This window comes from Heptranchias perlo, chromosome 3, assembly GCF_035084215.1.
Source record: "Heptranchias perlo isolate sHepPer1 chromosome 3, sHepPer1.hap1, whole genome shotgun sequence".
NCBI classification, from domain to species: domain Eukaryota; kingdom Metazoa; phylum Chordata; class Chondrichthyes; order Hexanchiformes; family Hexanchidae; genus Heptranchias; species Heptranchias perlo.
In genome coordinates this window covers 73,345,845-73,360,950 of record NC_090327.1, presented here as the reverse complement: position 1 = coordinate 73,360,950, position 15,106 = coordinate 73,345,845, and the positions used below count along the sequence as shown (strand labels likewise).

General features: G+C 44.2%; 1 protein-coding gene across 1 annotated transcript in view; it reads right to left on the bottom strand.

Moving 5' to 3' along the window:
- Positions 1 to 6,881: 6,881 nt before the first annotated feature.
- adhfe1 (alcohol dehydrogenase iron containing 1) overlaps positions 6,882 to 15,106 on the bottom strand; it is a 38,908-nt gene continuing 30,683 nt past the window's right edge. Inside the window, exons 11-14 of the mRNA XM_067980231.1 lie at positions 14,872 to 14,950; positions 11,333 to 11,429; positions 10,388 to 10,545; positions 6,882 to 6,999 (exon numbers count right to left, since the gene is read on the bottom strand). Of these exons, the coding sequence (XP_067836332.1) occupies positions 6,916 to 6,999; positions 10,388 to 10,545; positions 11,333 to 11,429; positions 14,872 to 14,950 (418 nt within the window). The 3' untranslated portion in view covers positions 6,882 to 6,915. The remainder of the gene's footprint in view (positions 7,000 to 10,387; positions 10,546 to 11,332; positions 11,430 to 14,871; positions 14,951 to 15,106) is intronic.

Sequence of the window (15,106 nt, the reverse complement as noted above, 5' to 3'; positions counted from 1 at the left end):
GATGGGGGAGAGATTGAGGGGGGGGGAGATCGGATCGTGGTGGGGAGAGATCGGATCACGGGAGGGAGAGATCGGATTGCGGGGGGGCGGAGTGAAGAGATCAGATCGCGGATGGATGGGGGAGAGATTGAGGGGGGGAGATCGGATCACTGGGGGGAGAGATCGGATCGTGGGGTGGGGGAGATCGGTTCGCGGGGGGCAGTTCGGATCGCGGGGGGGAGAGATCGGATCGCGGGGGGGAGAGAGATCGGGTCGCGGGGGGGCAGTTCGGATCGCGGGGGGGGGAGAGATCGGATCGCTGGGGGGGAGAGATCGGATCGCGGGGGGGAGAGAGATCGGATCGCGGGGGGGCACATCGGAACGCGGGGGGGCACATCGGAACGCAGGGGGGGAGAGATCGGATCGCGGGGGGGAGAGATCGGATCCCGGGGGGGGGGCAGATTGCGGGGAGAGTTCAGATCGCGGGGAGAGATTGGATCGGGGGAGATCGGGTCACGGGGGGGTCAGAGATTGGTTCGTGGGGTGGGAGATCAGATCGCGGGGGAAATTCTAGGCGGAGAGATCGGATCGTGGCTGGAAATCACAGGTGGAGAGATTGGATCGCGGGGGGGAGGTCACAGGGGTGAGATCTGATCGCAGGGAGAGATCGCGGGGGAAGAGATCACGGGGGAGAGATCGCAGGGGAGAGATCGGATCGCGGGGGAGAGATCGGATCGCGGGGGGAGAGATCGGATCGCGGGGGGAGAGATCGGATCGCGGGGGGGGGATCGGATCGCGGGGGGGAGATCGGATCGTGAGGGAGAGAGATCGGATCGTGGAGGGAGAGATCGGATCGTGGAGGGAGAGATCGGATCACGGGGGGGAGATCGGATCGTGAGGGAGAGAGATCGGATCGTGGAGGGAGAGATCGGATCACGGGGGGGAGATCGGATCGTGAGGGAGAGAGATCGGATCGTGGAGGGAGAGATCGGATCGTGAGGGAGAGAGATCGGATCGTGGAGGGAGAGATCGGATCACGGGGGGGAGATCGGATCGTGAGGGAGAGAGATCGGATCGTGGAGGGAGAGATCGGATCACGGGGGGGAGATCGGATCGTGAGGGAGAGAGATCGGATCGTGGAGGGAGAGATCGGATCACGGGGGGGAGATCGGATCGTGGAGGGAGAGAGATCGGATCGTGGAGGGAGAGATCGGATCACGGGGGGGAGATCGGATCGTGAGGGAGAGAGATCGGATCGTGAGGGAGAGAGATCGGATCGTGGAGGGAGAGATCGGATCACGGGGGGGAGATCGGATCGTGAGGGAGATCGGATCGTGAGGGAGAGAGATCGGATCGCGGGGGGGAGATCGGATCACGGGGGGAGGTTGGATCGCGGGGGAGAGATCGGATCGTGAGAGAGAGAGATCGGATCGCGGGGGGGAGAAAGGATCACGGGGGGAGATTGGATCGCGGGGGAGAGATCGGATCGTGAGGGAGAGATCGGATCGCAGGGGGAGATCGGATCGCAGGGGGAGATCGGATCGCGGGGAGAGATCGGATCACGGGGGGAGAGATCGGATCGTGAGGGAGAGAGATCGGATCGCGGGGGGGAGATCGGATCGTGAGGGAGAGATCGGATCGTGAGGGAGAGAGATCGGATCACGGGGGGAGGTTGGATCGCGGGGGAGAGATCGGATCGTGAGAGAGAGAGATCGGATCGCGGGGGGGAGAAAGGATCACGGGGGGAGATTGGATCGCGGGGGAGAGATCGGATCGTGAGGGAGAGATCGGATCGCAGGGGGAGATCGGATCGCAGGGGGAGATCGGATCGCGGGGGGAGAGATCGGATCACGGGGGGAGAGATCGGATCGTGAGGGAGAGAGATCGGATCGCGGGGGCGAATTGGATCGTGGGGGGGGGGGATGGGTTTGGCTGATCGCCGGGTGGGTCGGAAGATTGCAGCAGGTTTGCTTCAGGCGCCAGGGATAAGCACTCCTGCTCCTCCTGGCCCACAAGCAGTGCTGGAAAAGTACTTACTTGCTGGATCTGGCAGCTCCTGCCTCCCTTTGGCTGCTGGGTTTCCTGAGCCCTGGGAAACCAATGCTGGAAGTGTTAAATCCAAATCGTTGACAAAATCTGAGGCATGGAGCCTCATTTAAATTTTATAATTATCAACCTGCCTCACCAGAGAGGGTCACTTGGCCATTCCCCAGCCCACCCTGGTTAAACTGGAAATAGGTGCGTTGGCAGTGGGTTGGGTTCCGTTTTCCCATTTTTAACTGTTTAACCCCCCCACCCCCACCCCCACTATCCCATCCGTTCTTGGGGGGGGATTAAAGTTCCCCCCACAATGAGTTCCACTGTTGGAAGTTATGGGAAAGAGTGAGTTAGAGTAGAAGACTCTGCAGAGTCTTGATTTCAACACAGTTGGGATGTTGTGAAGGAGGATCAGTGTGCAGGGCAGTGTATTTGGAGCTTACAAGAAATAAGAGAGAGTGGTATTGTTGATAAAATAGAGAAACAAGAAAGGATGTAATGGTGATTCTTTGGAAACTAGATGTGAGAGAGGAATTGCTTATTAAGCACCAATATTTTTCTTACATCCTGTGCAGGAGTGTGAGGGAAGTATTCTAAAGCTTCCCAGACATGGGAGTAGTACTCAAGGCTTGTTTGGACTTGGGTTTATAGTTTCAACAGTATTATTAATTGCAATCTGCTGTTTACCTTCACACTTCAGATACACAAATCATTAAATGTAGCAACACAGGTTAACAAAGCCATAAAAAGTGCAAATTACTGGGGTTCATTTCTAGAGGAATAGAATTCAAAAGCAGAGAAGTTATGTTAAACTTATATAGAACCTTGGTTAGACCACACTCAGAGTACTGTGCACAATTCTGGTCTCCATGTTACAAAAAGGATTTAGAAGCACCGGAGAAAGATTTACAAGAATGATACCAGAACTGAGAGAGTACAACTATAAAGAAAGATTGAACAGGCTGGGGCTCTTTTCTCTAGAAAAACAAAGACTGAGAGGTGACCTAATAGAGGTTTAAAATTATGAAAGGGTTCGATAGGGTGGACATAGAGAAGATGTTTCCACTTGTGGGGTGTCCAAAACTCGGGGCCATAAAAATAAGATAGTCACTAATAAATCCAATCTGGCCTGTCCCTTTAAAGCCATTGCTCAGTTGCTCCCTGTGAGGAAGTGATGTTAAGCTCCTCTCCAGGTTACCTTAACAACCTGTCCAAGTCACATTACAGTCAGAAAAAAAGAGCAGGAAATAACTGCATTTGTTGCTCATTTTGTGTACTTCTTTTAAAGATTGTTTAGTTGTGATTTTTGGTGTGATGTCTGGAATGTGGTGGATGCTGATAGGTCTAGACTAATAATCCAGAGGACATGAGTTCAAATCCCACCATGGCAGTTTGAGATTTTGAATTCAGTTAAAAAATATCTGGAAATAAAAAGCTGGTATCAGTAAAAGAGTGGTAAAAACCCAGCCAATTTGCTAATGTCCTATACAGAAGGAAACCTGCCGTCCTTACCTAGTCTGGCCTGTATGTGACTCCAGTCTCACACCAATGTGGTTGACTCTTAACTTCCCTCTGAAGTAGCCTAGCAAGCCATTCAGTTGTATCAAACTGACAGAAACTGAGGATGGGCAATCAATACCGGCCTTGCCAGCAAAGCCCACATCTGAGAATGACTTAAAAAAACTTTTATATAAATAGGCTTAGAGGATCTCATATAGAATTCTAGATGGGTGTGAGCCATGGGTGTTATCTGGCAGTTTGAGACCAGTATCTACTTAGTGATAGGCAGCTGACAAACTTGAATTAAACTGCCAGCTCTGCATTGTTCTCTTGTTAGACAGAAAACTGACTGGTCAGTCAGCTCTGTGTGAACATCAAACAGTTTAAAGGTTAATTTTTAGAAGTTCCTGGTAGTCCAATCGATAACCTGGGAATGTTTAAAAGTTTGCTTTGCATCATTTGTATTGTAATTCCAGCTAGGGTGAAGTGAAGAGGGGTGAGATGACTTCCTTGAATTGGCCTCATACCACCTGCTAGAATTTGATCTGGCTGAATCCACTCCTAAATTATATTACAGTCTGCATCAATGCAAAGCTGAAACTGTGTCGCATCAACAAACTGTGCATCTAGCTGACCTGTTACACCCTTCATTTTATATTGCTTCTCCTGAGTATTCCTTCAAATCACACGGGGTACATTTACCTCTTCACTGCCTGGGTGGTAACCTGGTGGAACGGGTCACCTGCCCATTGTAAAACTCGCCCAATTTTCATTCCATTGATTTTAATAGAATGAAAATCGGGCAGGTTCTACAACAGGTGGGTGATCTGTTCCACCAGATTACCGACCTGACAGTGCAGATGAAAATTTACCGCACAGTCTCTACTCACTAACTGCCATACGTGACTGCAGTCTTAAAAATAAAACTATGTGATGACTGTTTAAACTGGCATTGAACTGACATTGATTGTACAGTGAGCAGCAACTATGATCACTCCAAGATAGTGCCGTCACATGATTCACAGGGTACAATATTTTCTGCTTGAGAAGCAAAATGAAGGTTACTGAGACCATAGTACAATTCATATCCCAATTATTAACTACAATTTCATTTGTCTTACTACTCAAATAGAAAGTAATTCCTTATGATTCAGTGAAAGTGGTAACAATTATGTCTTATGTATCACAGCGCACTTAAAAATAACCTTGTCGTTCTAAGCTTTTAGCTTCTGACAAAGAATATATCATAGAATCTTACAGCACAAAAGGAGGCCATTTGGCCCACGGTGCCTGTGCCAGCACGTTGAAAGAGCTATCCAATTAGTCCCACTCCCCTGCTCTTTCCCCAAAGCCCTGCAAATTTTTCCTTTTCAAGTATATATCCAATTCCCTTTTGAGAGTTAATATTGAACCTGCTTCCACCATCCTTTCAGACAGTGCATTCCAAATCATAACAATTCGCAGTGTAAAAAAATTTCTCCTCAACTCCCCTCTGGTTCTTTTGCCAATTACGTTAAATCTCTGTCCTCTAGTTACCGACCTCCTGCCAGTGGAAACAGTTTCTCCTTATTTAGTCTATTAAAACCCCTCATAATTTTGAACACCTCTATTAAATCTCCCCTTAACCTTCTCTGCTCTAAAGAGAACAACCCCAGCTTCTCTAATCTCTCAACATAATTGAATTCCCTCATCCCTGGTACCATTCTGGTAAATCTCCTCTGCATCCTCTTCAAGGTCTTGACATCCTTCTTAAAGTGTGGTGCTCAGAATTGGACACAATATGGGTTCTAATTTCCAACTTCGGCGGGGGAGGAAATCCACCAGTCACAGGATGACCACCAGCGAAATACCCTGCTCAATTTTCCATTCTATTTACCTAGGTACAGGAACATAGGAACAGGAGTAGGCCATTAAGCCCCTTGAACCCGTTCCGCCATTCAACGAGACCATGGCTGATCTGTGACCTAACTCCATATACCCGCCATAGTCCCATATTCCTTAATACCTTTGGTTAACAAAAATCTATGATTCTCAGATTTAAAATTAACAACTGAGCCAGCATCAACTGCCATTTGCAGAAGAGAGTTCCAAACTTCTACCACCCTTTGCGTGTAGAAGTGTTTCCTAACTTCACTCCTGAAAGTCCTGGCTCTTATTTTTAAGGCTATGTCCCCAACCAGCGGAAATAGTTTCTCTATCTACCCTATCAGTTCCCCTTAATATTTTGAAAACTTCGATCAAATCACCCCTTATCTTCTAAATTCCAGGGAATACAACCCTAGTTTGTGTAATCTCTCCTTGTAATTTAACTCTTGGAGTCCAGGTATCATTCTAGTAAATCTATGCTGCACTCCGTCCAAGGCCAACATCTCCTTCCTAAGGTGCAGTGCCCAGAACTGAACACAGTACTCCAGGTGTGGTCTAATCAGGGCTCTGTAAAGCTGTAGCATAACTTCTACCCCCTTGTATTTTAGTCCTCTAGATATAAAGGCCAGCATTCCATTAGCCTTTTTGATTATTTTCTGTATCAAGACTTTTTAATGATCTATGTACATGAACCCCTAAGTCTCTTTGGACCTCCACTGTTTCGAGCTTTTCACCATTTAGAAAGTACTTAGATCTTTCCTTTTTAGGTCCAAAGTGGATGACCTCAACATCCAAAGACCTCAAATCCCTGTCCACTATTTTAGTCACCTCTTCAAAAAATTCAATCAGGTTCGTTAGGCGTGACCTACCCTTTACAAATCCATTCTGGCTCTCTGATCAGCTGAAAATTTTGAAGGTGTTCTGTCACCCTATCCTTAATTATAGACTCTAGCAATTTCCCGACAATAGATGTTAGGCTAACTGGTCTGTAATTCCCTGGTTTCCCTCTCTCACCTTTCTTAAATAGCGAAGTAACGTGCAATTTTCCAAAAAAAGGGAACTGTTCCTGAATAGAGAGAACTTTGGAAGATTATAGTTAGGGCATCTGCAATGTGCTCACCCACTTCCTTTCAAACCCTGGGATGGAAACCATCTGGTCCTGGGCATTTGTCACTCTTTAGTGCCATTATTTTCTTCATTACTGTTAAATTGCTTATGTTAATTATGGTGAGTCCCCGTTCCTGATTCAAAATTAGTTTCTTTGAGGTGTCCGGCATCCTAGGTATGGTACTGGATCACAACTACATGGTAGTAAATTGGCATAACAGTCAGTGACAGTCAGAAAATAGCCCTCCACAATTTTTATGTAATTACTGGTTACAGTTTTTAACTTGAAAAAATTTACAGTAACATATTTAAAACTTACTTTGAGAAGTTGGTATACCAAGTAGTATTTTTCTTATGTTCTTTTGTATTCAGTGAGGTGCCCTCATACTTAATGTAGGTTTGAGTTCTTTATTTAATGTAACAAGATCAATAAAGCTTCATTGATGACTCGAACAAAGCTGCCAGGTCTTCCTCTGTCTGAGGCCTCGGTGCCAGTTTTGTTACCCTCTCCTAAAACAGATCAGCAGAAAAACTATTTATTGTTTTCAAAAAGGTAAAAGCAATTCTTTTTCAGTAAACATCCTCCACATACCACTGGAATAAGTTGTCAATGGGTTAAGTTCCTGAGAGAAAAAAAATCTCCTTTAAGAGATCTGTGATGTCAGAATATGGTGACATCTTTCTGTCCTCCTAAAGGAGAACTTTAAGATGGAATTGAAGTAATTGAAGCAAGTGTCCAGGAGACTGACTAGCCACCAGAGATCTGAAAGATGGCTACTTTCACATCTGCATAGAGCCATGTCACCACAGGTATCTCACATTTCATTGCTTGGATTAGAGTTATCTAGATGACTCCCCTTTGCCCTTTCCTTGACACCCAGGGTGCTTATGAAATGTCTGTTTATTGTACTGGCACATCTCAGGACATGATGGCTGCATAGATAGACAATTGGCTTACAAGAATTCTATTTTGATAGTCCATTTGCCAGCAGTCCAACGATACTTACAACATTCCAGGAATTTGGATTTTTTTAGCTCTGAAAAATATCACCTAGATTCTTTGCTGGAGATGATGTTTGTAGGCACCTTCTTTTGGACAGGCCTGACAAGAGTCTCTCTGCGCCTATCTGGTTTGGTTTGGTTCTCCAATAAAATTCCTTAATTCCAGCAGGTATGCGCCTTTATTTTTTTTTATTCACTCATGGGATGTGGGCATCGCTGGCAAGGCCAGCATTTATTGCCCATCCCTAATTGCCCTTGAGAAGGTGGTGGTGAGCCGCCTTCTTGAACCATTGCAGTCCGTGTGGTGAAGGTTCTCCCACAGTGCTGTCAGGTAGGGAGTTCCAGGATTTTGACCCAGCGACGATAATGGAATGGCGATATATTTCCAAGTCGGGATGATGTGTGACCTGGAGGGGATCCTGCAGGTGGTGTTCCCATGTGCCTGCTGCCCTTGTCATTCCAGGTGGTAGAGGTTGCGGGTTTGGGAGGTGGTGTCGAAGAAGCCTTGGCGAGTTGCTGCAGTGCATCCTGTGGATGGTACACATTGTAGCCTTGGGCCAATGGTGGCAACAATCTTTGTGGTCCCCAATATGAAACTTTTTGTGAGATCACTCCATTTGAACCTACTCAAACAGTGGTCTTTCATAGATTACCTCTATTATAACTGGTCAGGATCAACAGGGTTTCTGCCCTGTAATGGTGGTCTCAGAATCACCGTGTGCTCCAAGGTGTTCCTCTGCACCCCCTTCCTATTAAGTTCCATCCTTTTGGGTTGGGACGCCTACCTTTTAGATCAGCGAACTCAAGGTCAGTGGACTCTATAGGAATCCTTCTGGCAAATAAACTGCCTTGAAATGCAAGTAGTGTGGTTGGTTTAGCAGTATTTTCAAGGTCTGATGCACAGCAAGTCTGTGTGCCTCTGGTATGCCAGCAAGCAAGGTTGGACCTATTCCCGGGCCCTCTGCTTGGACTTAGTTCAACTTGTCCATTGGTGCTTGAATCACGAGGTGACTCACTTGGCACAACATTTTTCTGGGGTAGATGATACAACTGTCTCCCTATTTTGCTAACCTATGTCCTCTTGAAGTCATATACAGTCCAACTCACTGCCAAACTTCTTACTTTGTGCCATCAGCAAATTTCGATATGTTCTCACTATGCCCAAGTCCAAAGCACCTCAGAACAAAAGTGGGCCCAGCATGGACCCCTGGGGTACACCATTTCCCACCCTTCTCCAAACCAACGAAGGCTCATTAACTCTAACCCCTTGTTTCCTATCAGTCAATCAACTTCCTTTCCATGCTGCTACATTTCGTCTTATAAGTCGGAATTTTTGTAACAAGCCTCTTGTGGGACTGCTTCAAAAAACTCTTAAATTTATTAAACGGAACTTGCCTTTAACAAACGCATGCTGGCTCTCCTTGATTATCGTTATAGACTCCCCTACCTTTTCCCAAAGGTAGGGGAGTCTATAACGAGGGGGCACAGATTTAAGGTGAGAGGGGAGAGATACAAAAGGATCCAGAGGGGCAATTTTTTCACTCAAAGGGTGGTGAGTGTCTGGAACGAGCTGCCAGAGGCAGTAGTAGAGGCGGGTACAATTTTGTCTTTTAAAAAGCATTTGGACAGTTACATGGGGAAGATGGGTATCGAGGGATATGGGCCAAGTGCAGGCAATTGGGACTAGCTTAGTGGTATAAACTGGGCGACATGGACATGTTGGGCCGAAGGGCCTGTTTCCATGTTGTAACTTCTATGATTCTATGATTCTATGATTCTATGATTCTATCTCATGTGTTTCTAAGTGCTCACTAATGTTATTCCTGAATTATGGATTCTAAGAGTTTGCCCACAACTGACATTAGGCTAACTGGTCTATTGTTACCCGATTTTTCCTTCTCTCCTTTCTTGAACAGAGATGGTATGTCAGCTACCCTCCTGTCCCCTGGTACAATTTACCTGTTTAAGGAGGATTGAAAAATTTTGATCAGATCTTCTGCTACTTAGTTCAGCTAAGCCTTCTGCTTTTATTCAATAGCTTTATTAATAACGCTCTCCCTTTCTAGTCTCAAATCTGGACTTTCCCCAACCCCTGCCATATTAGTTTAAATCCTCCCACCCTGCTCGATTTACCCTTCCCACAAGAACATTGGTGTTGTTCCAGTTCAGATGAAGGCCATCTCTTTGGTGCAGCCTTCCCCATTGCAGAAATTGCTCCAATGCCCCAAGAATGTAAACCCTTCCCTCCCGCACCAGCCCTGCAGCCACACAGTAACTGTCCTAATTTTCCTTTCTTTCACTTGTCCAGCATGTGGCATGGGGAGCAATCTGGAAATTGCTACCCCCATGGTCCTGTTTTTCAAACTAATGTCTAACCCCTCAAATTCCCTCCACAAGATCTCAAACTTACTTCTGTCTACATCACTGGTTCCAATAGGGACCACAATTTCTGGCAGCTTTCAACTTGCTACCTAGATGTCCTTCAGCAGCGGGGCACATACCATTTGGGACTCCCAGTTATGACTGCAAAAAAGTTGTCTATGTCCCTGACTATAGAAACTCCCAGTACTATCATTCTCTTACCTTGTGGTCCACCCATCTTTCAACCCCTGCTCCACAGTGTCAAAGTACAACTTTTCATACAAAAATAAATTTTCAGTCCAATAGTCTACTGTTTGATACTGTCGCAGAGAGTATTACCTCAACACTCAATTTTCCTCACATGATATGCATGAGCATTAGTTTACCATGGAAACATTCCACTTTTCAGTTTATTTATGTTTTTCTTGTTTTAGTTTAACTCATTTTGTTTTGTAACGCTAATGAATAATAATTCTGTAAAACCCCTCAAAAGTAAACTCTCCTTACTGGAGCTGTGCTTTAGGCATCTACACACCTGAGGCAGAGTCCCTTTGACTAGGGCGGGAATATCTTCTTTACTGTAACCAACTGCACTCAGGCCATCTTCAATATTCAGCTCATACAGGAATTTCCGAAGAATGTCGGCCAGAACTAGTCCTGCATCTTCACGTTTCACAGTCTGCACATCAGCCCCTGAAAGAGACACAGAGCCTGGTCTGTAGTATCAGGTGGGAAGGAAGTCACACTGTGTATTTGCAGCCTAACACAGTCCTCTATCTGATTCTAATATACTCAAAATGCATCAAAAACAGCCACACGAGAAGTAAAATTAATTCAATTACTACTTCAACAAACCTTTAATTTTCTTTGGTTATGTCTTTACAAAGAACTTTTTTTTTGGAAATCAAACAAATAAAGTTGCCACCTGAGCAGAACTGTCATTAAATGGCAATGTATTTTAAGTGAGACACCATTTGATGCTTCTCATTATGTTAGATCAAATTAACTGCAGGCTATAAGCCTTCAAAAAGACTACGGCTAATTATATTTTAATATTAATTTTAACAATATTCACTGGCATGGATTTAGTTCCAAAACAAAGATTTTTCATGCTATTAACTGTAAAATTACTGGTACATACATACCAGAAAGATAATCAGTGAAAGTTGTTGTACAGGTGGGCTTTATATCTAACTCTGCTAGTTTGCTCAGCAAATATAAAAGCAGATTAAATGTAGTTAGTCACTGAGATCAGTTAATGAACAAACATAATGAGAAAAGAATCAAATGGTATCCCATTTAATGACAGTTCAGGTCAGTTGGCAACTTTATTAGTTTGATTTCTATAAGAATATCTTTGTAGGCATAACCAAAAGATAGTTTTGAGAAATAAAGGGTTTGATCTGCAAATTCACTAATTCGCTTTCAAGCTCTCAATTGTGATGTTGCTGAAGCTGTCTGAGAGAATTCGATCTCCTACCTAGTATCTCAGCTGCTTCCAAGTGGCGTTCAGGACACATAGAGCCTGTGAAAGTGAAGACTGCAGGTGAGGTCAAAACCACAGAAAGGCCATGGGGCTGCAAGAAGAGAACAACGGCCATTATGTAGGAATGACAATTTGCAGCAAACCTCTTTGAAAGAAAGATGATGATTAAAATTAACCTCCTTCCAAAGCCCCACTTCAACATCCTCAACAAGATCTCCTCCCTTAGTCTGTGCACTGAGCTGTGACTCATCCTGCTGATTTCAACCTACACCTAGTCCCCTCTCTACCGACTTCTCTGCCCTCCTGTTTTCACTCTGTCTCCCCCTTCACATGAGCTCTCCCATCCATATCCATGGTCACCCCTCAACCTCGTTATCTCCACTTTGAGGTCTCAATCCTTGTCTCCCTTACCATCCCCATCTAGCATCCTTCAACCTCACCACTTACCCCTGGGAAAAGGGTTCACCCCCCCCCCACCCAGCTTGGTGACTAATTCACTTTCAAGTTCTCAACTCCCTCTCCTCTGACCCTCCACCTCTGCTGCTGTTGACCTGCTGAACTCCTCCCTAGTCTTTATTCCCACCAAATCACTCACCATCTTCCAACCCTGCCATTACCCTGGTGGAGTCCCTATCACTCCTTTAAGTCCTAGGGAGAGTGACTGGTCTAATCGCTTAACATCAGATCTGATTCAACCATGTTACCACTACCATGCCTCCTTCTGCTCAGCCAAACCCTTCTATCAGTCCAGATCATCCTGCAAGGCAAGGACAAACCAAAGCTATTTTTCAAACGTTGTTAAGTATTTTGAGAAATGGAAGTTGGGAGTGAACATAAAATCATAGAATCTTACAGCACAGAAGGAGGCCATTTGGCCCATCGTGCTTGTGCTGGCTCTTTAAAAGAGCTGTCCAATTTAATCCCACAGTTGGTAGTGAAGAATGCATCCCAGGACGATTCTGGAGTAGTGAGCAATTTTGGCAGAGAAGAGCAAGGCCTGATAGTGCCTGAATTGGTCTAGCCAATTCTGGCGATGGATGCTAAACCAGTTGTGCGCTACATACTTTCAAGTCTGTGCCACTTGAAAATGATGGAGTGAAGGTAGGGGCCATTCCAGTGGGGAATGACCAGGGTGGAAGAGCAAGGGTCCTACCGGGGACAAGGGCATCAAAGGCAGAGGTGAGGGGTTGATTGAGCAGATCCATAGCTGCAAAAGAACCCAATAGTTTATATTTCTATTTTGCTCCCAACATACTGAAAGATATTTCAAACTGCTTTAGAGGGGACTAGAGAACAGTGATTGCTGAGCTGAAGGGGAAAAAAGTGAATCGAGAAACAGGTTATGTTTAGAAAGTTGGGATTAAACAAAGTTTGGAAAACTGAGATTCAGGCGTGAGTTGGACAAAAGGAAGTGTATTGCACATTGATTGAAAAGAAGAGTACAAGTTTTGAATGTGCAGTTGCCCAGTTCTGATACTATTAACATTTACTCGTACTGCACACAAGGAACTTTAGGTAACAGTGCCCTCTTCTGACCAACAGCTCTTTCGTTTTCTGTAACTGAAATATACAACCGATCAATTACTTTAATATGTCAATTTCAGGTTTTAAACATTTATTTCCAAATTAACGCTTATCTGTAAAAAATATAAATTTAAAATAAAACACCAATCAACATACTACTGGACCAACACAAATATGTGTGACAGTCAAGACTTCTGCTTCCAAAATGGAAACCAAATGCTCGGACGCCTCTGCCTCCCCTCTCAGCCCAACCCAAACCTCACATACTCTGCAATTTCTTGCACATTCCCCTTCCTCAGTCTACAGGACACTCCTTTCCTCCAAGAAGTCTACTACCTCTTTCCTATATCCTCTTCCAACCGAGCTCCTAATCACCCTCTTTTTCTTCTCATGCTTGTTGACATGTCCTGTCCACTGTTCACTTACCTCGCATTATTTCCACCCTTTTAAAATTCCTAATTCTCCCACCCCTTAAAAAGTTCATCCTTGACCCCTCTAACCCCACAACTACTGCTCAATCTCTATTGAAGGCTCTTGAAAGCACCTTTGCCACACTTCCCTTTCCCATTACTGCCTGATTTCCAACCAGCACAGAAACTACCCTGATCAAAGTCATCAATGTTAGTTAGGAATTGGGTTGGATTGGTGGAGTTGAAGGATCTCAGAGCTCGCTACTTAGTCCCCTCCTATTCAACATCTACACACTACCCTCGGCAATATCATCCACAAATATCCACGGTATTTTGCTTTTGTGACTTTATTTCCTGCTCAATATCCATTTCTTTTCATTGTAAAGTACTCAGACTTTTATGTGATTTATGTAAGGAGAGCTGTACAAATGTAAGTTGTTGTAGATTCAACTAACTTACAGACATGATCAAATTGCTAAATGTGTTGACTTCATTTAGAAATAGAGATCTTTAAAACTGGAAGCTTTTCTAACTATCAAATTAAATCCAGTTTTTTTTAATGAAACATTTTATACTGGGTGCAAAAAGTTAGCACACTGGTACTGTGCAATTAAAATGCCAGTACCAATTCCTGTCCATGTAATGTATAGACTTAGTTGTTTAACCACCAGCTGAACCAATATTTGTGAGGGGATGAAGCTGGTGATGAAGGAATTGGTATTCATTTGTGTATCACTTCAGGTAAGTTAGACAAAACTGCTCAGAACAGTGGACAGGTTCGGAACAAATAACATACAGCTTCCACGTGATATCGTTCTTTAATATAATGCATGTTATCATTCTGTGACATTCAGTATAATAAAAATCCATATTATTACAATTTGAGCTGCTTGGTACAAGATCACTGGAGCCAAGTGAGACACTTGCAACAGTCTGACATCCTTTATAATCTGCACTGTAAGGGTACAGAACTGAAGTGACCAACCTGTTGTTCTGACAAAGAGCCACAAGTATTATTGTATTAAAGAATACTTTTATGCTATAATAACAGGTTTCTTGTGATACGATAATAAATTATACTTTCCTTGATAAGAATAAAACATCACCTTTACTTAGGTTCTAATTCAAGTCTTTTAAGAATTGACAACTACACCATGTTGTAGAGAATAGAGTAATTACTTTGCATCAGCTGACCACTACAGCACAAAACTTCCTCTCTTACAAACAAACCATGTGCCCACTTTCTTTAATTTTCCCAGATTTTGGAGCTGTAGTACAGAAACTTGCATTTGATCCTGTGGAACGTGGCTTGTACTTTCTGAAGCATATCACTGCCCATCACTCATATTTAAGTGAGAAACGTTCGAAGAGTTACACGTGGTTCAGGGGACACCAGTTGAACAACAGTGTTATAGAATGAACATGTACAGGAGCACATTACAAGTTAGGCATACAGCTCAGATTCAGATCTCAATCTCTGTTGTGGTCTGCGGCATCACTTGAATAAGTTACTGCTTTGTAATACACCTCTACCAATATGTTTTCCTGTAAGATATATGCACTGTTATACTGGGTGCATAATTCAAAATAAATACTTACCACCAAAGGATGATCCACTTTGTAATCCTTGGCTCTAAAGGTTTTCACCATTCCTGCTACTGGATAGGACATTCCATGGCTAAGAAAAGTACATGTGTTTGAGTTACTATATTTGCCTGTGAATAACTTAAGAGTTGTTCAAATTCAGCATGATTTGACAAGTCTCATGTCAAAACTAACAGAATCCATAATTATAGATTAATGGTAGTGAGCATTTAGAAATGCATGAGTTAAT